Here is a 26,649-nt window from a genome sequence, read left to right on the forward strand (position 1 = left end):
TATACTATATCTAGATAGCAGCTATACACTTTGTCGTATATTGACCCATAAATGTACATAATGTATTTGTTTTATTACTATTATTTTGTTATTGAAAGGACGGTAGTATTACGTATACTTCACATCTCAGTCGGTCATATTCTTATTAATCAACCCATAGCACAGCTGAACCAAACTATATACCTCTAGAGGACATCATGTTGAATGTCTCAAATTCAACAGAAACGAAAGGCATAAACTAGAACGTAGTGTATAAGGCAGTTTGTGTTATATAACAGTGAGTGAGTCGTATAAAAAGAAAAGAAAAGCACAATGACATTTGTGAGGCAAACAAATAATATTGATATACAAAACAAACTTGTATTTACAAATAATAACAAAGTATAAAATACCCATATAGGACAGGCGTAACTATGATTCACATTATATATATTATGCGCAGATAATTCAAACAGTAATTGCATTTTAAAACACAAAACTCATATCCTTTTCCTCAGCCAATAATAACTGTTTCCTTATTTACTACACCAGCTCCAGGAGGATTCGTTATAATCCGGGTTGTAAATGCTGATGTGTCTTTATAAGGCGCGGGTGTTTCGACATTTGGTAAAGTAGGGGCCGGGGTTACAACATTTGGCAAAACTGTCGGCGCTGGTGTTTCAACGTTTGGCAAAACTGTCGGCGCTGGTGTTTCAACGTTTGGCAAAACTGTCGGTGCTGGTGTTTCAATCTTTGCTAACGTAGTCGCAGTTGATGTTTGTGTCTTAGCCATAGTTGTTGGCACCGGTGTTTCAACGTTCGTTCCGGTTGTAGGAGATGTCAACATTTTAGGCATTTCTGAAACATACAATGATTTATTCAACTATGTATTCACCTTACAAAAGCTGTCTAGATGAACCGTATTAAAACGAATTTATTTTGTATTTACCTTAATGTCAATTTCAAGGTGATGAAATATGATGTAAACACTATTGCCTTTATGGTATTTATTCTCTCTCCCAAACAATGCAGGAATCTAATGTTCAGTAGTTTGTTGACGTGGTTCATAAGTGTTTCTCGTTTTCCGTTTTCACATAGACTATAACTAGACCGTTGTTTTTCCCGTTTGAATGATTTTACACTTAGTCTAGTAATTTTTAGGCCCTTTACAGCTTGCTTTTCATTGTGAGCTAAAGTTTGTGTGAAAGACCGTACTTTGACCCATAATGGTATACTTTTACAAATTGTGACTTAGATGGGAAGGTGTATAATTGGCACTCACACTTTCTTATATCTTTATTATGCATTAATGTATTCATTTAAGAAAGTGTCGTTGTCTACTATATTCAAGGGTACATGTATTGAAGATTTTATGACGTGTCAAAACACACAATTGTCATTCAACAGAGATTTGTTTTTTTTTAATGTATCAACACTTGCATATAGGTATTCATTCTTTTGGAATCTATTCATTACTGTAATTACTCACTATATTCACAAATACTGGAATAATGATAAGCAGGTCCACCACTGCATGGGAAATCATGCCATTTATAACCGTCATTAACACGGATCTGAGCACAATCTTCAAAAGTTCCCTTTGCAAACAGGAATCCAGTTTGAGTCACTCCTTGACCATGTTGCCAGTAACCCCAGCTCATCTTTTCTCCTTATTAAATTAAATGATTGTTTCGTTCATATTTGATATAAGAGACATATCTAAAAAACATGTACATGTAAATAGAAATTCTTTTTTTCGTATGTTATATTTTATTTTTCGAATTTAATAATTCTCTTTAAAGATTTACTTTTACCAATTGTTTCTTGGATGAAGAGTTGTCGCATTGGCACTCATACCGCATGCCATCTGCTTATATATTGTACTAGCTATATAGTACCTATATCTTTTAAAATTAGCTTAATATTTAACTGGTCTGTCTTTAACCAATTATGTTTTGAGTATTTTACTAGTTAACAACAATTTAGTGTTTGGTTTACTTAAATCAAAACAGAGAATATTACTAAGGATTTCTATGACCGTGTCGTCAGTAAAGGGGAATAATTGTTATGACGCTTGATATTTACCTGTGACCCATTTCCACTCGCCTTCCTTGTCTGCGTCCGTTCCGCCGATCCAGACACCTTTTTTGTCCCAACGAAGATATTTCAAAGCATTCATTACAAACTGTTGCTTTGTTAGGTCTTTTATGACTACCAAGTCGCCGCCATGTTGTTGACAGTGTCCTCTCGCATCGTTCCAGGAATGTTCGTCGTGAACGATTTCAAAACATGTGTCTATGTAGGCAAACAAGTTTGAATTCCGAGGAAGAATTGGAGGACAACGAGTTAAATCATCTGTAATAAGTTGATATGAATAAAGTAAACATGAGGGACAAATTCATACAATTCCTACAATATACTAAGCCATAAATATACAACCAATTGTGGAGAATAAGTATTGTAGCAGACTTTTTATATTTAAACAAAATTGCGGAACACCTCCATAAATACAAGAACACAAGACAACCGAAAATATGCAAACTGCTTGAAATGAACAAAACAACGTTAACTTTGTTAACCAATATAGAAGTCTTTTCATAGTATGCTAAAGAATAATTATAATTTTGTATGCTCGGCAACGTTTATTCATCTAATAATAATTAAGAAGAAAATGATCGCCACGAAAAAGCACCAAATAACGTAATGTGGAGTAAAACACCAATCATTCAATCAATGTATTATGTACAACATACAAGCTTACCTTTGTTAAAAATAACATTTGCCTCTAACAGTACGACTAAAAAGCTTAGGAATAAAAGTACTGTTTCCATGTTTGAGTTAATATTCTAATTTAATATGAAGACAAGGGGTCGCATTCACTTTATATACATTAGGTTGTATGCCTTATCAACATAGACATGTAGACAAACAATGACCGAGAGAATAACGGCATTTATAGATAACACCAAAACGAACCATGTATACAATGAAATTCGGTAAGGATGACTGTCTGTGTCCGAATTTTGTTAAATTGTACAATAACAACATTCGATCTCTTGATCAATCGTACGTGGTCTTATCGGTCATCGAATGTCCGAACATTGAACACAGTGAATGTAAATAAATCGTAGATAACATGATTTTTTTAGAAATATTAATAGCGGTTATTTCCACCATAAATCTTGGTAAGATCCCATTTGTGGTTTTGTCTTCCAAACAAAATGTATTTAATTTCGTGTCATTTCGTTTTGTTATATTTGTTTATTAGTTAATTTGATTTTAATTGTTTTTTTGTTAATTTGATTTTATTTGTTTATTTGTTAATTTAATTTTATTTGTTTACTTTTTTGTCGTATGTCTTTCTGGAGAGTATAAAAACCTAGTCTAATACAAATTAATCAATGTTAACATTTAAACATGATACCTAAATCATACCACATCTGCGTATACATGTTTCTACTAAATATATAATTGCTGCATGTATACATGTATCTGTGCAGGAAATAGTATATTCATGACCATACATCTTCTAGATACTGTTTACTTATATTTTGGCATTGCTCAATGTCACGCATTGGTTAGACTCTTGATGACGAGTTTACAAAAAATCCGTTGGATGTGCACCGATAAATACTTAATTCTGAGGGACCATGACTTATTTATTATAAGTTGATATTTGCGTTGAACTAGCATTCAATAAGCGCGAATACTTCGTTCTGGGGTGCTTTGTGGGACATGGTTAGTGTGTATCGTGGAAGCCTTAGAGCTTTGTACTGATAGATTGAGTTAAGACTTTTGCAATTTACAGTTTGTCCTTGTATTGTGTTATTTATGTGCCTGTCCTAAATAAGCTAACAGCCTTTTATCAACTGATTTTTGTTGATTTTAATATCTATAATATTTGAATTTCAAGTATTGTTATAAATTAGACTTTTTACCGGGTTTGTACTAAAAATGAGCAAAATGATTGGTGCCACATGAGCAACTGAGATCACCCCTAATTTTTTGCGGGGTTTGTGTTGCTCTAAAAATAGAAAATGTACATTATGTAATGAGGGAATAAGGGATGAGTTTTATATATTGTTTACCTTTAAAATTGATGATGTTTCTACTCTTAGATCAAAGTTTATACCAAATTATTATGTAATGAATCCAAGCAAGAACAAATTCACTGGCTTGTTGTCTATAGGTAACGTACCAGCTCAAAGGAAATTATCAATTTTCGTGAAGAAAAACATAAAATAATTAATCTGATTATACCTGTCCAATTGTCTTTTATAGTATACTATGTATCTGGTTTCGTTTGTCCTGTCTCGCTATGTATTATCTTATAAAAAAGAAGATGTGGTATTATTGCCAATGAGACAATTGTAATATTTAAATGCAGTCAACTTTAGCTATATAGCGTTTGATAGTTCATTGATAACAATGAGACAGCTATCCACAAAAGACCAAAACGACACAGACATTAACAACTATAGGTCACCGTACGGCCTTCAACAATGAGCAAAGCCCATACCGCATAGTCAGCTATACAAGAACCCGATAAGACAATGTAAAACAATTCAAACGAGAAAAAAAATAGTTTGTATATATTGTCCTCTTGTACTCAAGTATGTCTCTGAGGTTATGAATAAAATCTTGAAATCCTGTTGTTGTTTTGCTTGTCTGTTTGTATTTGTTATCCCTGCCGCGCCGTTGTCACTTTATTTTCGACTTTTGTGAGTTTTCATACCCCTGGTATCTTTCACCTTACAATACGGTATTAAATTTTCTTATTGTTATAAATGCACACATTCACGTGATTTGAACTCTAGCGAATAGTTGTAAAATAAAGTCAAATTTGTCCCTAAAACGTGTAACCGATTTTTAATGTGTCAAATAAAAACTGCAGTTTTTTTTCTTTTCGTAAGAATACTATCCTCGTGACTCTCCTATACATCTATAAATATTCGTCTTCGTATTGCTTTATAAAAAACTCTACTGAACTTCATTGGTTCCTGATAGCATATAAAAATATAGAATGTATGATACAATCCTAGATCAAGAGTGATGAGAGCGACATACACCAATTAAAATGTTGCTGTCTGTAAGGCTAGTTTTATATTACAAAAGAATGCTGTCCACATGGACATTTCAAGAAGACGCATTTTTCTTTTGACATCATTTATATTCAAACGACTATATATACTTTTTATAGATAAGTAAGGTGATGAACAACACAGGCAACAATGAGATTGTCTAATGACATATTTGTTGGTTACAGCTATAGGGTTGTCCTTGGTCTTCAATACAACATTAATATGTTGTTTAAATTGAAATACTTCGAGACTTGGGAATAGAATTATGGTACTTTTAAACATTTCACAAAAGACAGTAAAAAGTAAAAGGTAAAATAGATAAAAAGAAGTCCCTGATCAAATGGCAAAATCTCCAACAGATCAAACAATTTTTTGTCAACCTAGGGTGTCCGTTTGATTGCGGGATGTATAAATACACAGCCATGTGCGATCAGAACTCGTTCATTAACTCTTTGAGGAGCCCGTGTCCTATAACAAGCTAATTTTCGGTTCCTATCTTATTGAGTACCTTCATTAATTGTTTGTTTTCGGCAGTCAACAATCGGCGACTATTAATCAGGCCTATGCTTACATTGTATTACTGGACCTACGTACTCAAAGTTATCTCGGATGCAAGGATGTTTTTTTTCAAATTAAAAACCGGCTTATTCATAGAGGCGTTCAGTCAAAGATGTATTTTACCCCTTTTTAGCCCTGGACTTTTCACCTTTAATTTGAGCTCAAATAAGTTTTCAAAAAATATTTATTGCCTCTCCCATCCCAATAAAAATACACTAAAGAACAGATCTGAGACTATTTGCAGTCAATAGAATATTTCTAAAACTCAAAATGGTTTAAACAAATGTTTTTGTTTTGTTTGGTTTTGATTGTGCGGCAAACATTTCTAACGGAAGTTTACAGCCGATAGTGCAAAATTAATGAATAAATAAGCGCTCCCTCTTTTTTCGTTACGGCAAGTTACGTCAAGTTAGGGCGATTTTCGTTCGTTCGTAAGATGTTGAGAAACCTCTAATAGGCCGTTACATTATACATGTAGTTTTCTCGTTTGAAATGATATTTTTTTTTCATGGTAGAACCTTTAATGACTGACTGTACCGTATGGGTTTAGTCATTGTTGAAGACTGTACGGTGTGTTAAGTTGTGAGTAATGCATAAAAACGCACAAATATTCGGTCAGAATGGCTTAATATTATGCTTGATATAGAGAGAGATCCACGATCCATGCATGTGATGAACTACTGCAGCAACTCTTTAGGGCGTCCATAGTTGTTCTATTGCAAGGTACATTTGTAGTGAAGTATTTTTCTAGTAGCCTTCATAATTCCCGTAATATCTTATTGGTTAGCCCTTAATACAAGACCTACGTATTGTATGTACTGTGAATTTGTTCTCGTTCTAAACTTGCCTGACATGTTTGCCACTGGACGTATGACAAATATCAATCAATCTGATTGGAAACGAAAGAAAATGATATATGATACGATATTGATGACCTTATTATCTCCTGCCATTTCTGACATGCTTACATGTACAGTATGATTATAAATATGAAATGTAAATAAACAATTCGTTTATTATCAGTGATTGTACTATACATTAAGGTCACCGATTACGGTCGCGGTTTTATGTGTCAGGGTGTAATATCCCACAGAAAAGGATGAAAACACTTGAACAAGTTACAAATTGTCAGAAAGTCAGCTATGAATGCAAGTGGCATTTCTAACAGCATATCATTTCGAAACAGCTAAGCCAGCTTTGTAAACAATTAACAAGGAGTGATGGTAATGACAAAAAGGGGGTTACCTACATTAATATTATATACTTCAATTTCTTTAATTATGTAATTTTTGAAAACGAAATATATATTTCTGTATTTTCAGAAGAATTTCTTTGCTGAATTTCAAAACAATTGTTAAACATGTTAAAAATTTGACCTTGACATTTGAACACATATCAGTGTGAAATCCGTAATCGAATTTTGTCCACAAACAAGATAACAACTACATGTAGATTATACGTTTTATACACTATTTGTTTTCAAACAGAAAACATAAAAAGGCTTTATTTTGTCCACATTTACAACCAGTTACTAGTTATATTAATGTACTATTTAAACTGTAAAATTTACATTGCATGTACGATCCGATCCTACTTTTGTATGATTTCGTTCCCTTTATATATGATTGTTTTCATCTTATATCTTCTATTCAAGTCAGAAGTATATAACGCGTAGTTGTCGGTTTTTTTCTGTTTGTTATATTTATTTATCGTTTATTGTTTTGTTAGACTAACAACTTGTTCTTGTGTTGAGGTGTTAAACCATCATCCCAGGTTAGGGGAGGATTAGTTTCTTCAAACATGTTAACCCTGCAGCATTTTTGTATGTGCCTGTCTCAAGCCAGGAGCTTGTAGTTCAGTAGTTGTCGTTGGGTCATGTCTATGATATCAATTTTTCGTAAATTGTTTTGTGATATAAAATGCCTTTATGGTTCATGTCGGGTCTTTTATTGTCAAATTATCGTCATGTTTTTGCTGTTGTTGATATTGAACGGTTCATCCACGTTATCCGAACTTTGGTAGATAATTGTCTCATTGGCATGCAAACCAAATTTCCTTATTTTTATAAAATTTTCTATATTTTGTGCAGCCGAAACGACTGAATCAGTTGCACTGCATCACGTACGCTTAAACCCAAACATGTCAAAGCCAAAGCTGAAAAACGAACTAAAATTTGTATTCTCAATTCTATTGAAAACAAGACGCGCAATAACCCCAAAAAGGGCATCTCATCTCTTTACATATATCACGGCAGCACATAAACACTGATTATACTGAGCCGCATTTGCAGTTCGTTAGCATCGGTGTATTACGTATTTATTGATCTAAAATCATGCAGTAATAAACAGATCGGTTAACGGCCTTTCGACCGCGATAGATATTAAGCTAATCTTTTTAGTTCAGATGGTTATATTTTCAATAAAAAAATAATAAAGCTAATTTAAGTACAATCCAGCTCGATCTGAGTGATGTAGCTTCTGTATAAACTTCTTATCACGGCCAATCTCGCGACAAGACGAATAACACAATTAATATTAACAATGTAACTTAAGGCTTGTGAGCCAACAAATCATCCCTTTTCATTATCAATACAATGTAAATAATGACTTTTATTTTGGTTATTGATATAAATATATAATTATCTCTCATCGTACGATGCTGGACCGTCTACATGTTAGTTTGGACAAGCTGATATCATTATGATTGTAAACATATAACTTCAAGCTACCTTAAACTGCATCATCATTTCATTTGTTGTCAAACATGGATAGATTACTTACTTTTATTATATTTGTCTCACTTTTGTCTTATTGTGAAGCATGGTTTTTTGACGGGGTTTTAGATCACGGTAAGGAATTAAATTAAATGTAATATGTGGTCTAATGTGTGAGGTACATTTTTGTACAAGCGTTTTGACTAACAAGGTTGTCTACATACTGCTTGTTAATTGACGTCTCACGTTAAAAGTCTAATTTTTATTGTATGTGTACAAAAGTCATGTTTTTGTGTGAGATGTGACCTTATATTTTAAAGTTTTAGCTGAGAATGGCCATTACTGTCATAAACAATCAAATAATAAGTATGTAATTGACAGTGTATGCTTAACATTGAAATTTTGTATTTGCATCTAATAAAATTCTTTATTATGAAAAAAAACCATTTGGCTGAGAAAAATACCAGAATATGATCAATCGAATTTAAAAAAATAGATAATCTGTACACACTTGATAACAATTTGGATGCAATAATACTTTTACATTTGTCATTGTTTGAATTATTTACCCATTAGGAAATGTTCAGCGGTGCCCTCAGAGCATTCCAAGAGATAACTTCTTGTTTGCCCTCAATGATACATGTATTGAGCTGATACGTAACGAACACTCCTGGTATGATGCAAGACGACATTGTACACAGCATCACGGCGACTTGGTGGTGATACAAGACATGGCAAAACAACAAATTATCATGAACGCCTTAAAAACATCTGGGTGGGTTAAACATGGTATCTGGATTGGTGGCACTGATAGAGAAAGGGAAGGACACTGGAAGTGGGTCAATGGTATGTTTGCTCACTAACATGCTTTTTAACCAAATTGATACCAATGCAATTCATTTTTGTTTCCATACTCGTTATTTTACATATCTTTAAGTGACAGTTACAAATGTATCGAGTAAATGTAAAAAAAAAACACAAAAAAACACACCAGATATTATAATTTAATGCATGAGATCGTTGATAAGGCAGTTTTCAACTTATATCAAGGTTTTGTAATTTTCAATGTAGTTAATCTGAAAGGACGGTTTTGTAAACAAAGTTAGTTGGGACGTTTCCAATGCCTTGTAGAAAGACATCGGCATACACATCATGAATCATCGACAAGAATATATATGTGTCAGGGTGCTTACAAATTGCAAAGTTCAACCTAAATTATCTTTCAAAATGACATAACGCCTGTCAAAATAGTAGGTTAGTGCTGAATTTAGAATTCACCAAGACATTTCGCACATAAACCTATTAAAAATGTATATATATTTGATGATAGTTTTACAAAATATACAAGAGTGTAACAAAGGGCATACATCTTTTCAAACAAAAAAAAATATTGGTATTTTACCGAACGTGTTTTAGACATTGCTGAAACACTTCTGGTTATTTAAATCTTGCAAAAAAGTGACTTCGCAAATATTATGCTGTTGAAAAGTTTAAGAATTTGTTTAATTCATACAATTCTATGATTCAAAATATAAAATATGTAAGTTTTATCTAATTAAAGCAAATAAAAAGTAAACATTTTTTACAATGTCTTGAATGAATTTTGATAAATGTATGAAATTTTTTTTAAAAATCGGTGAAAACGCCTATATCAGTTTTTGGTTTATTTAAAACTATAGGACAAACAATTACATGGGGTAACTGGAAGAGAGGTCAAGGACCAGGAAACAGAGGGTTTCTTTTCTCAAGTGGAACATTGGAAGATTGTGCTGTGATTCGCAAAGATGATGGATATAAATGGCATGACTACGCCTGCAACCTTCCACAATATCATTACGGCAGTATATGCGAATACAGTAAGCATAAGTTATTACTTAAACATACAATGAGTATATTTGTCACTACAACAGCATAAATAGAGATTATGCCGTTTTTATATTACGAATTACGATTACGAAATAAATATTATTCTGTCTTCGGCTGACATTGTTTCTTTCTGATTCCATCTTTGGAAATGTGATTCAAACAATGAATGCAGCATGGATTTTTTTATTGAAAGAAAATATCAGAAAACGCATCTTAAACCATACAAAAAATTTGCCACTGTTTTCTTTATACAGTTGCATCTCCCGTAACCTACATTCTATTGATCATCATAACTTATTAGTGTATGCAGTAGTTATTTTTAATGACAGACATATACAAATTTGAGGAGAATTGTTTGAGTCTAAACAGAGAAAAAACAATTTCGTTTACACAAAAACTATTTGTGCTACAAATTTTATATCAATTGAAAACACTTTGATTTATTTAACAGATTTTATACCATCAACTTATAGACCAACTACTCAAATATCGACAACACCTGCATCAACAACTCAGTCATCGACAACAATGTTGGAAACTTCACAGACATCGACAACACCTGCTCCAACTACTCGAACATCGACAACAACTTCACCAACTACTCATACATCGACAATACCTTCACCAACTACTCACACATCGACAACACCTGCACCAACTACTCATACATCGACTACACCTTCACCAACTACTCACACATCGACAACACCTGCACCAACTACTCACACATCGACAACACCTTCACCAACTACTCACACATCGACAACACCCCCACAAACTACTCAGAAATCATCATCAGAATTAACAACTACTTACACATCGACAACACCTGCACCATCTACCAAGAAATCGACAACACATGCACCAACTACTCAGACATTGAGAACACCTGTACCAACTCCTCAGACATCGAGAACAACATATACAACTACTCAGACATCGACAACACCTGCTCAAACTACTACCTCGGTAACGACCTCATCAACAACATTAAAAACTACAACCCCTGTTCAAGCAACGTATGTGCCCTCGACGTTAACTACAAAAGTTATTTCAGCTGCACCATCAACAACTAAGTCTCATGTTACGTCAACTCTAGAAACGCCTCATTCGGCAAAACCTTTCCACACATTGCGAACAACGAAAACTAAGTCGACTTTGTTATCGACGCCTATTCCAATAATAAGACAGACGAAGACTGCTGCCACAACTACTAAAGAAATGAAGAAAACGACGACTAAGCCAACTATTCAACTAACTACACAACTAGTCAACAATCAAGGCGGTCTCTTAAGACGCAGTAAGAAATATTATAAATATAGAAAATAAATCAATATCAATCATTATTAAAATTTCTTTTCCTTACTCTCTTGACATTTACCATAAATATCTATGGTATAATTAATTTCTTCTATTAATAAAATCGGTTATTCCCTTTTCTTCAATTATTGTAGTCTTGTGTATTGGTTGCATTTTAAATTAGACGAAGAAAGGAAGAACCGAACAAATAACGGTATAATGATTTGAATTTAAAGTCAAGAACACTTATACAGTTTTCCGCATTAGTACCTTTTGAAACACGCAAAAGTATTTGACGGTTAGAAATTTGCAGAATGATAATAATTCAATTGTTTTTCCAAATTATTGCAGGTGATACTGATCAGAAACCAACAAACAAGTCAAATAAAGGTACTTCGTTTATGATTTAAATCTAACACTCTTTTGAAATCTAAAATGAACCACTTTCTGTATATTATGAAACGGTTTTTTTTTTGCCCTGATATTAAAATGATTAATAGAGACCTTCCCGATGTTATAAATGCATAGCCTAAGCAACTTCTGATGATTAAGTTCATCTGTTGTTTTATAAAAAAAAATGGATTCCAGGAATTGCCACAATACTGTAGAGTACAACAAATCACAAACACCTGATCCCATGTACATCTCAAAACAGACAAACAAAGACTTGAAAAAACTTTTATCAAAATTGGATAGATATATCATTTCCCTCAACATGCTCAATACCATCAAATAGTTCTGTAAAAAAAACATTTTGATAACTACGTTGTTTGATTTTCATCATGTCTTTAAACTTTTAAAAGTACACACTCAGTCTTACTTTTAGTATTACTACTAAAGTCTAAACCCATCCAAATGTGTAGCTAGTTATGTACAATCACCAACTTATGGACACTTACGACAATATGTACTGCATAAGTGCACTGCAGGAAAAGACTCCGTTTCAATCCGCCCCTCAGACGTTCAAAATTTATGAATAAAAATATATAATTGCCACCTTTTATACTGCAGTCTAGAACTTATTACCGGAAACAGTTACGCTGCAGCGCACTTTGATTAAGCCGAGTACATCATAAATACAAACAAAAAGGGTACTGAATATTTTTTTTGGTAAGTCATGACAGAATTAATTTACATGCATAAAAAATTAATAATATATTTTAAGGTTACATCATTGGAGGAGTTTGTGTGGCAGTTGTCGTAGCTGGTATAATCGTAGCAGTGTTTGTCATCAGGAGGTATCTATTTCAATTATTTGTTAAATTTCTAAAATTGGTCTTGTTTTGTCGTCGTTATTATCATGTATTGATGATTATGGGATCATGGTTTATTTTTCGACTAAATCACCCGGACTCGGTCTGAAACTTAGGTTGTAATTATTTTTTTAAACCAATTACTGATTGAATGTCAATACAATGTACATGAGCTTTTACTTGATTGAGTTAAACTTAAAATCTTCTTGATGGGAAACGCAAAAATTAATGTTTACGCAATACAAAAGTACTCACATAAATAAAGGCAACAGTAGTATATCGATGTGTTCAAAAATCATAAATCGATTAAGAAAATATAAATCCTGGTTACAAACTAAAACCGAGGGAAACACATCAACTATTATAGGAAAACGAAACAACAGAACACTGAAGTGGAACAAAAAAACCAAACGACAATGCAACATCCATAGAAACGAACTTCTAGAAAACAACTGCCATACAAGTTATTCGGACATTATAAGAACAAATGGTGGGTTGAACCTGGTTGTATGGTTAGCCAATCCTCCGCGTTTTATGGCAATATTAAATATACCGCTAAAATGACAACATTACGTAAAAAAGTAACATTAAAAGTATATGTGCTTATACTTTTGTTACATTTGTTTGCATTTCTGAAATTAAATAAATATTTTTTTCTTCCAGGAGAAGGCTATCCTCCAATGATGCAAACAGAAAAGTTCATGGAGCAGAAAATCCTATGTATAGTGTTATGTATGACGATACATCAGTACCACCAGTAGGTGCTGATATTCAGATTAATGATATGTATGAACCGACAAAGTATTTTACGAATGGAGAATCCATGTCTTAATCTGTATTAAACAATGTAAACTAGATCTGCATAAATAATTGAATAGTTGAATTGAATGAGTGCTAAGTTATCTAATATTTGTATGCTTGTTTCGTTTTATATGAGTATCATTTTGCGTATTTATGTATTATTGGTTCTGTAACCATCATTTCTTACATATGTTTTTATATTCTGGTTTATGTTTTGAGTGTCAATGTATATATATGTTGTATGTAATATAGACATACATGTATAGACTGTAAATAAACCTTTTTTTACAAAACTATATTACATTTTATATTCATACTTTAACTAATTGACAAGATGACACTATAAGTTTTGGGTAATTTGAGAACTCCTTTCTTAAAAGTCAATGCAGCTGTAATAAATTGAGATGAAATTTGAAATTTAAAAATCTAAATACTATGAAAAAAAAATTTGAACACAGGAATTATAATGCAACAAAAGAAGCAAAAACATACAGCTTTAGATTTTTGAAGGTAGCCAAATGATTTATTTTATATTGTCTATACGTTACAAAATTGCGTACTTTTCCACTAGTAATCCTCTATGTCAATGATAAGCATGCGTCACAACTTTTCAAAATACATAATACATTTTGCTTAAAAATTTATAAGAATGCAGCATATAAAAAAGAACAAAAAGACCTACCTAGTCCTTACTATATAACTTAAGAAGTAGTGTCACGTCGGTTAACACTTTAATGTTCCTTCTGAAAATGCACCTTTTACAACATAGCAAAGATTATTTACATAAGCTAAACAACTAAGCACAAAATAGTTGTTTAGCTAATGTAAATATTGTGAAACTTTTTTTTACTTGGATTGGCACACTTTTTGTTCTTTCGCTAAAAATGGGTAGTCTGAAAATTCCTTTCCAAGTGATTCATGTCAATATGAAATAACTGGTATTATTACCTTTTATTTTATTTTTTAAGCAATCATTGTCTTATTAAAAAAACACGAATCATTCAATGTTTACATGCATTCAATTTATCTATGTATATTGGTTATGATAATTATATTTATCGCTATTTTGTGCGTTTTACCTTTGATCTTTTTTTGTGATAATTATCATATCATGCTTCTCGCTTGAGATGGAAAAAATTATCGCTAGAAACTAAGGAGGTCACGTGGCGTTGCTAACGAAATGGACATTGAAATTGACACCGTCGTCATAGGTAAAATAGCGATAAACAGATTATCATTGGTCATCTCAACTCGATTGCTTTTCTCACTTTCGCTGTACCAGCTCAAGCGAGAAAATCAATCTCGTTGAGATAATCAACGATAATCTATAATTACTGGATAAATTGGTTACACTTAAGCACGTATAGAATCGACTTATGATATGTTTTTTTAACGCCTGGTTACTTTATCGTTCATCTTTTTTTGCCAGTCGCACTGGTGTGTTGTAGGTTTGAAATTCTAGCACGACAAAGTGTAAGCAAAGACAATTATTCTTTAGCTGTATGTCTTTTAATATTTGGAGAACGTAATTTTTTTTTAAATAAATGTTATGTCCTGTATTTGATGATGTAATGGTTTTGCCACTTTGTTTTGTCAATTACTATTTACTTACTTTGAAAAAAAGGTCGAATTATACAGGAGGTCACTACTGAAAATTGGATTGAACAAAAATATCAAGAAAAATGCCAAACTCCTAACAAACTTCAAAAGGGAGAATCCATGATATCTGACAAAACAACCTTCATGTATCACTAAATGCATGACTACTTTCAGATACTTTCGAACAACTTGACACATTAAAACTTTCTTTTGTTTAACTTCTATGAAAGACCTTTCATATATGTTTGCCTTCATGACACATACCTTACATCTATATCGACATAACATTCGTGTCCTGATTGCAATTTTATTATTGGTATAAGGACATCATTCGTAAATATAACTCAACTTTCAGTAATCTTATATGTTCAGGTATTTCACATCGAATCTTTTATGGTAATATCTTTTACAAAGCACAAACATGTCAGTATTTACCTCTAAAGCTAACAAAACCTTTAAACAGACTTATTAAGAGGGGGTATAGTTACGATACTGTTGTCAGGTCATTAAAGATTGCACATTTTGGTTTTCATATTGATTCACTTATAGGGTCTTTGCATTTAGAAATAAACACATATTTTTTATGATGGTATAATACTAAACCCTAAGGTGAAGGATTGTGCTTGATATTTATATGATGAAGACATAATCTTTGAATCAGTTTAAGTTAGGTCTGGAGCTGGCATGTCATTAACTGCTTGTAGTTCTGTGTTAATTTATGTAATATTGTTAGTTTCTTTTGTTACCTATTCTGACATCGGACTCGCATAATAGGAAAATTAATATGGAATGGCTTGTTACCCAACATATCATCCCTTTTCATTGTAAATATAATGATATATAATAGATATAAATATGTCATCGTAGTGTGCTGGACTATCTACGTGTAAGTTTTGACTAGCTGATAGCATACTGATTGTCTACATTACTTACCGAAACTTCAAAATAAATTCATGTGTTGCCAAACATGGATGAATTATGTACTTTTATCATATTGCTGTCATTTTTTCAAACTTGTGAACCATGGTTGTTTGACGTTGACGGGATTGCTGATCATGGTAGGTAAATTATTATTACAAGATCATCTGTAGCTTGCAACGAATCTGTCCACAAGTTGATACACAAAAAGGAAAGGTTCTGGCCGGTCACGAATTTTGCAGCACTATTGACAATCAATTTCATTCGTGCTATTTATTATTCCTCATACATTTCAATCATATAATGGTGAGGAAGTCTTTTAATACGGACAACATAAGTATTTTGAATAACTTTTGACTAATTTTAAAATAACCTTCAATACCTTCAATATCATGATTATTGTTAACAAACAAAACATATTTGCCTATATATATCTAATAACAAGCCAGAATCAATTTTTGTTCGTAACATTTAATTCACTAATGAAAGAGGAAATTCATTCTTATTATAAATTTATATGTAATTCTTATATTTGGAAACAAAAGTAAGATTTATTTAAAAAATGGAATGGCATGGCAAAAGTAGGATATTTTTTTTTCTTTACTTACTTGCAAATTTACAATTTAAAAAGTCTCGAATTTGCACGATATTTTATCTTTCACTTGACATGGTTCTATTTATAAAATTATAAGATTCTTGCATTTCTTGAGAAAAAAAAATAATCGGTAGAAGAGAAATAAACTTCTATTAACTGGTATGAAGACATTTAAGCATTTAATCTGTTTCATTTTGATATACTTCTTCTAAAAGCAAAATGTAAAAAAAAGCTACTTATTTCGTGAAATTTCATACGAAGTCTTTAACATATACTGTGTTTTTAAAACAATGACATATCTTTGCAGAACATTTTAAGAAAATATTATTTGTAGAACTGAATAGTCTGTTAAGTTCTCATCTAAACTGCTTTGTATCTTAAGTATGATATAAGTAGCCTTCTTTTCAAACTCCAGAAGTAGAAACTATATGTTATGATTACACAATGTTATCAAATACTTTGAAATATAGCTAGTATTGAATTTGAATGTTTCAATATGATATATGTTTAATTATTTTTTACTTCATTCTCAACTACCAAAAAGGAGATGTTCAGCGATGTCCTCAGAACATTCCAAGAGATAACTTCTTGTTTGCCCTCAATGATACATGTATTGAGCTGATACGTAACGAACACTCCTGGTATGATGCAAGACGATATTGTACACAACATCACGGAGACTTGGTGGTGAAACAAGACATGGCAAAACAACATTTGATCATGAATGCCTTAAACACATCTGGATGGGTTAAGAATGGCATTTGGATCGGTGGCACTGACAGAGAAAGGGAAGGACACTGGAAGTGGGTAAATGGTATGCACATTCACTTATATGTACAGTATAAAATTGAGAATGGCAACGGGGAATGTGTCAAAGAGACAACAACCTGACCATAGAAATAAACAACAACAGAAGGTCACCAACAGGTCTTCACTGAATCAAAAAATTCTGCACCGGACTCGATTAAAATCATGTCATTTAACTTCATTTAAACAATCCAATTTGCAAATATGTGTTTTAAAATAAAACGCAAAAGAATAAGTTAATTTCTCCTAATTTGTAATTATAAAGATTTACGAATTTACAAATATACACTCAGGTTATTATAACAGAACTCATGCTTTTGGCTGTAATAAAACAACAAGTGTTATAATTTATAAAAAGTTAAAAAAAAAAATGTGTTACCGGAATTAGTGTTCCGTAGCCAGTCCTTTAGAATACACATATACTATATTCAACAAGTAATTATTGTCTTGTCAATACACTAGCATATGCATCCATCATAAACCTAAAAAATATGTGGTTTCAGATTAATACTTCTATAACATAAGATACAGATATTAGAAAAGCTACATAACTATTGTTTATTCGTATTAAAGCAAATGAAATAGTAACATTTATTGAATTGATAACAACGTTCTTTTACTATCTTAAAATCCTTATGTCTCAATGTATTTTAAACCTTATAAAATCTGTGTGAATGACCATACTAGTATTTTGTTTTCTAACCCTAAAAGGATTATTCTCCAAATAAATATTATAGGACAAAAAATGACCTGGGGTAACTGGGGGAGAGAAAAAGGACCAGCAAACAGCGGATTTCTCTTCTCAGGTTGACAGTTTGAAGATTGTGCTGTGATTCGCAAAGATGATGGATATAAATGGCATGACTACGCCTGCAACCTTCCATCATACCATTACGGCAGTATATGTGAATACAGTAAGTATGATTTTTTTCATTAAGTTATTACAATATATTTTTGTTTTAGCTTGGATAGACCATTTGTACATTTACAAAACGAATCTAAGAAGCGGTTAAATATGTCTTTCCACAATGAATTGTCATGTCCTACTGACACAAACATTTTTAGTTTTAATAGTTATGTATGCTATAAAATTCTGTCATTTGAGGATGTACATTTTGTTTCTTCTTTGAAAATGAAAAGAATTCCTTGCTGCATCAATTCACCCATAAGTGGGATCCAAGATGAGTTATTACACAGTTAAAGAAAACAAAAACAAACGAGACAGCGCACAATAAACAAAGAATAAGTATGTTTTAAAGATTATCATTATCTTCATACTATGTCAACTTTCCGAAATTGTTTTGTACAAAAGAGGAATGCAAAATACCAAAGGAACAGTCTAACACATAATAAACTCACAACACCATGGCTAAAAAAAAAGACAAACATACAAATAATAGCTAACAAGGCACAAAATATAAAACCAAAGACTAAGCAAAAACTAACACTGCCGAAACCCGGGGATGATGTAAAGTGCTACAGATGGGTAAGCAAATCCCGCGCCACATGTGGTACCCGTCGTGTTGCTCATTTTGTTACAGATCCTTTAAATTCAAGTAATCATAACTTCTTCATAAACTTTATGCATAACACTTTTCGTTAATTGAATGCTATTAGTCTTGTTCAACAGATTTTACCCCATTAACTCCTAGAGGAACGACTATAATGCCTAAAATCATTACTCTATCAGTTGAAACTCTTCCATCGACTTCTGTCACACCATCCAGGTTGTCTACTTTCGGTATTCTTTCAAAAACATCTCCTGCACATACAACAATATATACTAAACCGAAGCCAATCAATACACTAAAAATCCAACAGCAACAACAATCGATCCAACATCAACTGTTTCGACAACCTTGTCAACAACACAGCATGTTCCGAACACTGCATTGAAGACCTTGTCAATTATAACACATGGAAAAACTTATCCGAAAACACCTGCAACAGCTTCACAGAAATCAACAACAACATTACCAACCACCAATTCCATTAAAATACCTGCACAAACCATTGCTATGGTTACTTCATCGACATCCTTTCGAGATACAAAGCCTTTTTTAACGAATTATGTATCTACGATATTATCAGCTAACGTAATTTTAACAACAATATCAACAACTAAGTTCACTGTATCCACATCAGCAAATCAACACACAACATCATCAACAATATCTAATTACACCAGGCAAACGACGAAAGCTGGGTTGACTTTTTCTCCAACACCCATTCCTACATTACAACCACCGACAATTTCACCGAGACCTACTGCTACAATGAGACCGACAAAGGCTACGCCGGCAACCGACATAGTAACCAGGGAAAATAAAAATAGAACTACACTTCCAGTTCTCACTACAGATACACACAACAATCAAAGCGGTAAGTTAACTTGTTAACATGCAGACTCTTAAAACGATATTTTCATCGTTTTGTATGATGATCTTAATTATTATGCATAAAAGGTGCCTTATTTCCATATATATCATAGTTAATTCCCTTTCTTTTCTCACACTATTGTAACTTGCAAAACAAACATGGTGATAATATATCTAATATTCCTTATTCATGTTATTCTTGTTTATTAAAATGATCGTTCAAATATAATAATATCATATAAAAAGTAATAATCACAACAAAAATAGTGTATTCATTATGTTTTGCTAATGTTTTTATCATTTTGTTTTATCTGTTATTTCATCATTATATGGTTTAAATTCATATCATTATCATATGTCATATTTATATCATGTTCATTTATATATTTACATTGACAATTGACGACAAATGATAAGTTTCGCGCGGCGTATCTATAAAAGACAATTGCGTGTTTGATTTTAAGAACTACTTATTTATACCAAGGAATAATTAAAGTAATTAAAACTATAGGCTAGAATGCGGTATTTAATTAAAATCAAAATTGTATAATAAATGAAAGGAAATAGTTATCAAAGGTACCAGGATTATAATTTAGTACGCCAGACGCGCGTTTCGTCTACAGAAGACTCATCAGTGACGCTCATATCAAAATATTCATAAAGCCTAATTAGTACAAAGTTGAAGAGCATTGAGGATCCAAAATTCCAAAAAGTTGTGCCAAATACGGATAAGGTAATCTATGCCTGGAATAAGAAAATCCTTAGTTTTCGAAAAATTCAAAGTTTTGTAAACAGGAAATTTATAAAAATGACCACATTATTGATATTCATGTCAACACCGAAGTGTTGACTACTGGGCTGGTGATACCCTCGGGGACGAAACGTCCACCAGCAGTGACATCGACCCAGTGGTGTTAATAGTTATCAAAGGTATCAGGATTATAATTTAGTACGCCAGACGCGCGTTTTGTCTATATAAGACTCATCAGTGACGCTCATATCTAAATATTCATAAAGCCAAATTAGTACAAAGTTGAAGAGCATTGAGGATCCAAAATTCCAAAAAGTTGTGCCAAATACGGATAAGGTAATCTATGCCTGGAATAAGAAAATCCTTAGTTTTCGAAAAATTCAAAGTTTTGTAAACAGGAAATTTATAAAAATGACCACATTATTGATATTCATGTCAACACCGAAGTGAAACAACTTATTAGTCTTTTATATGTAGTATTTCGGATGGAAAGCCATTTTTTGTATAACAATCAAATATCAGACCATAAATATTTTGAGTGTTAACATTTTGATATGCATATCTGTTTTATAGTGCCGGAACAAATTGTAAATTTCAATTACAGAATGAAAGTTTATTTAATGACAGAAGCTGTATAATGCCGCTTCCCCCTCAACAAAAAATAACACCAACAAAAAACAAGAAATAAAAATAGTAAAATTTGCCGTTTTTAGCTATAAGTCACAGTTTTTGTTTCAAATTATCAAAATACATTACAGTTGTTATGGTAATAGTGGTGAAGTTGATTCTTAAAGTGTGATTGTCATAAAAGAGAGACGAAAGATACCAGATGGACAGTCAAACTCATAAATCGAAAATAAACGGACAACGCCATGCTAAAAATGAGAATGACAAACAAACAAACAACAGTACACAAGATATAAAACATAGAAAACTAAAGAATAAGCAACACGAACCCTACCAAAAACTAGGGGTGATCGCAGGTGCTTTGGAAGGATGAGCAGATCCTGCTCAACATGTGGCACCAGTCGTGTTGCTTATGTAATAACAAATCCGGTAAAAAGTCTTATTCGGAAGGTCAAATTCATGAAAGGGAAGGGGATTGTAGTTACGACGTAAGGAACAGATCCGATATATCCGATATCATTTGTAAAACAGTTATTCCATAACGATCAACCAACTCGCGATGGCAATCCGTACAATTCACGAAGGGATGATTTCAACTTCACCATTTGTATCTGGATAGATATAGTTTTTCTCCATCATCTAAGAAAAGTTGAAAAAAAACCATATTTGATTAGAATCCTTACAACTATGAAAGATATATGATTGAAATTCATAGAACTGTGTTCTCCGATATAATTTAAGGGAAACGTGTAAAGTTAATTGTCCTCTTTTCTAGAATGTTAATATCAAAGCTACTACTAATCCAATTTTGTAGCTGGTTCTGTACATGTAATCTATACGCAAACTATATGTTACATGTGGAGCAGGATCTGCTGACCCTTCCGGAGCACTTGAGATCACCCCTAGTTTTTGGTGGGGTTCATGTTGCTTATTCTTTAGTTCTCTAAGTTGTGTCATATATACTGTTGTCTGTCTGTTTGTCTTTTTTTATTTTTAGCCATGGGGTTGTCATTTTATTTTCGATTAATGAGTTATTAAGATAAAGCGAAACCCAACATCCACGGCTTCCCTCTTCATCTTCACACAATTACTATCATTGTTTTCATAGAACATTGCAAGGTTCATGTTGGGAACCATATCGAAATATATTGGTTTCACTAATGGATTGATTGCAAACATATAAAATTTATAAATAGCATATATAGTACAAACTTAATATTTCTTATCAGAAGGAATCTATCTCTTTATAAACATAATTCTAGATTTTGTGATATAATTATTGCAGGACATTAGTGAAACCAATATATTTCGATATGGTTCCCAACATCAACCTTGCAATGTTCTATGAAAACAATGATAGTAATTGTGTTGAGATGAAGAGGGAAGCCGTGGATATTGGGTTTCGCTTTATCTTAATTTTCTTTCGACCTTCTTTTGACTTGCAGGAACCTAACCCGTTTTAATCCAATTTCTTGTAAATTTAACCCCGTTAAAAACTGAAAATTAGGAATAAAGAGCTACCAAATTTTTATTGAGAACTTCTCCGGTGATTAACTCTCGTTTATAATCAATTGAAGCACGTGCTCTAGAAATAGAAGAAAATTCACTTGCAGTAGATGTATTCCGACTGCTTATTCTTCGGTAAGTCATTTATCTTATCATATTTAATGATACTATGGAGATAAACATTTAGATAAAATACTTGGAAATATGTTTAATTAGTTTTGTATTTTAATAGTACTAAGAACATCATCGGTTGAGCTTGTGTGCTTTGCTATTATAACTCCTTATATTGTACAAGTTTAACTTTGCCTTTACATATTTGTAACCCTAAATTTGACAGCATTCCTTTATAAAATGAAGAGTGCATATGTTCACTAGCAGTAGTGCAGATTATAGGAATATGATATTAATTTCAATACGCATAAACACTGTTATCGCAAGAACTTTATTAATTATTGTTAAAGCACAAAGTTTGAAACGCCCAAATTTAATCAAAATAATGAGTCACGATAAATATGTTAACTACCTTAGATTGTAATTTGGTCTCTTCTGTTTTCTGAAATGGTCAATAATGAATCATACGTAATCCTCGATGTTATAAGCGACTTCGCAATTTTATTTCGTCAATAAGAGACGTTAACAAGCATTTTCAAGCATTTTTAAAATGGTCCGTTATTGTGTATTTTTTGCATTTGTTTCATTTCCCACGATTTTGCTTATTTCAAGTAATGACCAGGAAGGTTATTGTCTTCCTATTCTACTGCTTAGAATCACCATTGAGTATAAGTACCTCCAAAGGATTTGAAAAAAAACAAATGTGAAGCCAGGTAAAGTCAAACTAATATTTATTCATTATTCATTATAATCTTCCCTTTTTTCTGACAAGTAAAGTTTTGTGACAGTGTTTTCTAATATAACGTACGTTTGATTTAGACCGATTCTCTTTTCAAATTGTCAGAATCGGATGGGAGGTATACGTACCTGTTCAAAGTAGCTTTTGACGAATTAAAACTTGATAAAAATGCAGATAGCATTTAATCTTGAACATCACAGCATTCAGAAATTAACTATTTTTGACACAGAGAGGTTCACGCGAATATATTTAGAATACATTCTTCTTATAATAGCTGCGAATTGTTGTTTACTCTACATGTATCATAACATATACTTTTGCTATCATTGTTTCTTTGCTTCGAGTTACCTTTATCCGGTGGTGATTCTTACCGGTGATAAAATTGGATAAAATTTAAAAAGGATGATATATTTTGCAGGTTTTTCAGATCTGAAGTATCTATATGACCAGTACATCCGACGATCGGGAACTAGTTGTCTCGTATAGATGTATTACCACCACTGATTTCCCCTATTAGTCTGTGTTCGATTTGCACTTTCATAATTTGTTGACAAAATTCATCTTTTTTTCAAATAAAGAAAAACCTGGCATGGGGAAGGATTTATCCTGTCTTTGACTATAGACACAATTTCCCATATCATTTTATTGCATATAAGAAAATAATTATGTCTGGAAGTTAAACAATCAAATATTCACATTTTACCTGTGTACAAGGTTGAGTAACTATATTACCTCATGTTTCCAAAAATATTTTATAGAAACACATTTTAAAATATATAATGCTTTTGAAACACCAAAGATATATATTTATGACCCAGAATTTTTTTTACTGCAATGAACTGCAGGATTAATTTCATACATCTTTCAAGTTCTAGGGAATACTTTGTTTGAACCTTTCCCATATGCAAACGGATGTGACATACTATGATTTAGTTTTATAACACTTATGTGCATGTAAAAGAATGTTGATATTTTATAGGACATGAAACCAAACTGAGTGTCGCTTTATTCAATTTGAAATGAGGACAAAATAAGTGTAGCATGTGTAATGAATTGGAAATTGATATAGAAAACATCGGGGTCATACAGTAGCTTGGATACTTCCTATTACAGGAATCTGCACGTGTAACCCATACATTGAGGTAAAACATTTGAGTGTTTGATGAATATTGAAGAGTTTAATACCATGCCAAAGGAGATTTTTTTAAATTTCATAAATGTTCTAGGTCCACATATTTGTTGGATATGTGATCGTTTGGGAGAAGAGGCAAAACTATACAACCCTCTGTCTTAAAATGCTATAGAAGAAAAAACGACGTCCTTAAACAGGGTAAATGAAAAAAACTGTACTTAGCCATAGATTTGCTTACATGATATTTGAGAAAAAAATTGAACCGTCAGGAATAAACATGTGTCACGTTATGTCCCCAGCAGCATTATGTGAACTCTTAGCACCCGTAATTTGGCCGATACGGTGTTAAACCATGCCCCTAACAGAGACTCCATGTCATCAAATCGGAAAAAGGTAGAAAAAAAAATAATGAACAATCCACGGGATTAATATACACAATTTGTTATATTTGCTAGAAAGAACAACAGGGTATGCCATCAATAATCCATCTTAGGGTGTCACTTTAGATTTCAATGGTTATTGGTCACACAATGCATGAAGACGGTACTTATATGAACGTTGCAATTTTGCACATAATACATGATAACGCGTTTGGTTTATATGTACAATTCATTCTTTTCCCTTTGTTACAGTTTCGTGATAACTTTTGTTGCTGTTAACTTAATACGAATCTATTTCATGAAAGTGGAATCGAAAAATCTATGATTTATCATTTGAACAACATAAATTATTACTAGTTAGACCATTCGCCACATTGTTTTTGGACATTGTACAAACCACAAGGGTACCAACGGTGTATAGTGTATATTTTTAAAAGGGTTGTTATATTGACAGTCAGGTTCAACTAGTATTTTCCGATATCTTATTTTCTATACCCATCTTTTAAGTTCTTGTTTGCTGTCGGGGAAATAGTAAAACCACACTGGATCTGTTCATTTAGATTTGCAGCCTTTAAGACAATTTATTAACAATATAATATCTACCATCTTGACCTCTAACGTCGAACAAAAACTAACAGTTTTTATTTTCAACATTTACTTATCAATCCCCATCTCAATCCGATTATAAAGTTTCTTTTTTTCTAATTTCAGTAGTAAAACGTGTTTCGACATTCATGCTGAGAAGTGTACAATTTGGAGAAGCATCAGTGGAGTTATTATCAGGCTGAAGATATTTGTCAACAACATCTGGATTTATGGGCTTTAGTCGACGAATATGTTCAACAGAAGATCTATCAATATTCCAATTTTTAATGTTACTTTGTATTAATCTTTGGTAGAAATCGCGTTGAAGACATTTTTTTTACCTCTAATAAACTGCTTAAACTGATTTCTGATGATAGTCAGATTAAATTAAATGAAGTCAAATATCTGTCTCTTATGAAACCATTATAATATGTATATGTTCTATGTTTATTTATAGCTGACTATACGGTATAGGCTTTGCTAATTTTTGAAGGCCGTACGGTGACCTGCAGTTGTTAATTTCTGAATTGGTCCCTTGTGGAGATTTATCTCAATGGCTTTGTTCTGATACATGGGTAAGAAAAATGCATTGTTATTTGGATTATAGCTGACATCTATGGACATTGTATGTTTGGCTGAATTGTTGCTGCAAATTAACCTTTCTTTAAAAAAAATATCCAATTGGCCAAACAATTGCTAGAATGGATAACTGTTGTCCTGTATGCACTCGTCGTAAAAGGCTCGATATTGTTACATAGTTTGTCAAGCTTATGACATGCTATGGCACATATATTTTCCAATTTTTGGATCCCCAATTCTTTTCTCTTTTCCTCTAATATGACATCGCCTTGACTGATCACCGACCTTATGTTTCCGTCATGTGCATAAACAACACTATGAGTCTACATGAAAAGCAAGATTTGTTTTAATTTCCTTCTAAAACATGCAATTTGAATCCCAGCTTTATAACC

General features: G+C 32.4%; 1 protein-coding gene and 1 long non-coding RNA gene across 2 annotated transcripts; one reads left to right on the forward strand and one right to left on the reverse strand.

Moving 5' to 3' along the window:
• Positions 1-347: 347 nt before the first annotated feature.
• Positions 348-2,864, reverse strand: LOC134693274 (lithostathine-1-alpha-like). Its single transcript, XM_063554019.1, has 4 exons — positions 2,741-2,864; positions 2,065-2,334; positions 1,469-1,648; positions 348-837 (listed from the first exon to the last, which is right to left on the reverse strand). The coding sequence occupies exons 1-4, from the start codon at positions 2,808-2,810 to the stop codon at positions 494-496; spliced, it is 864 nt and encodes a 287-aa protein (XP_063410089.1). The 5' UTR covers positions 2,811-2,864; the 3' UTR covers positions 348-493.
• Positions 2,865-22,778: 19,914 nt separating this feature from the next.
• On the forward strand, positions 22,779-25,921 carry LOC134693737 (uncharacterized). The gene is made up of 3 exons (XR_010102457.1): positions 22,779-22,866; positions 24,561-24,723; positions 25,805-25,921. It is a non-coding gene; the product is annotated as an uncharacterized LOC134693737 (long non-coding RNA).
• The last annotated feature ends 728 nt before the right edge of the window (positions 25,922-26,649 follow it).

The sequence above is a fragment of the Mytilus trossulus genome, chromosome 12 (genome assembly GCF_036588685.1).
Source record: "Mytilus trossulus isolate FHL-02 chromosome 12, PNRI_Mtr1.1.1.hap1, whole genome shotgun sequence".
Classification (NCBI taxonomy): domain Eukaryota; kingdom Metazoa; phylum Mollusca; class Bivalvia; order Mytilida; family Mytilidae; genus Mytilus; species Mytilus trossulus.

Bases quoted from the DNA above. Each gene is read 5' to 3' on its own strand.
- LOC134693274 (XM_063554019.1), bottom strand. From the start codon at position 2,810: ATGGAAACAGTACTTTTATTCCTAAGCTTTTTAGTCGTACTGTTAGAG. The intron at 2,335-2,740 runs GTAAGCTTGTAT...AACTTATTACAG, and splicing joins AAATGTTATTTTTAACAAAG to ATGATTTAACTCGTTGTCCT. The intron at 1,649-2,064 runs GTAAATATCAAG...TAATTTAATAAG, and splicing joins CGAGTGGAAATGGGTCACAG to GAGAAAAGATGAGCTGGGGT.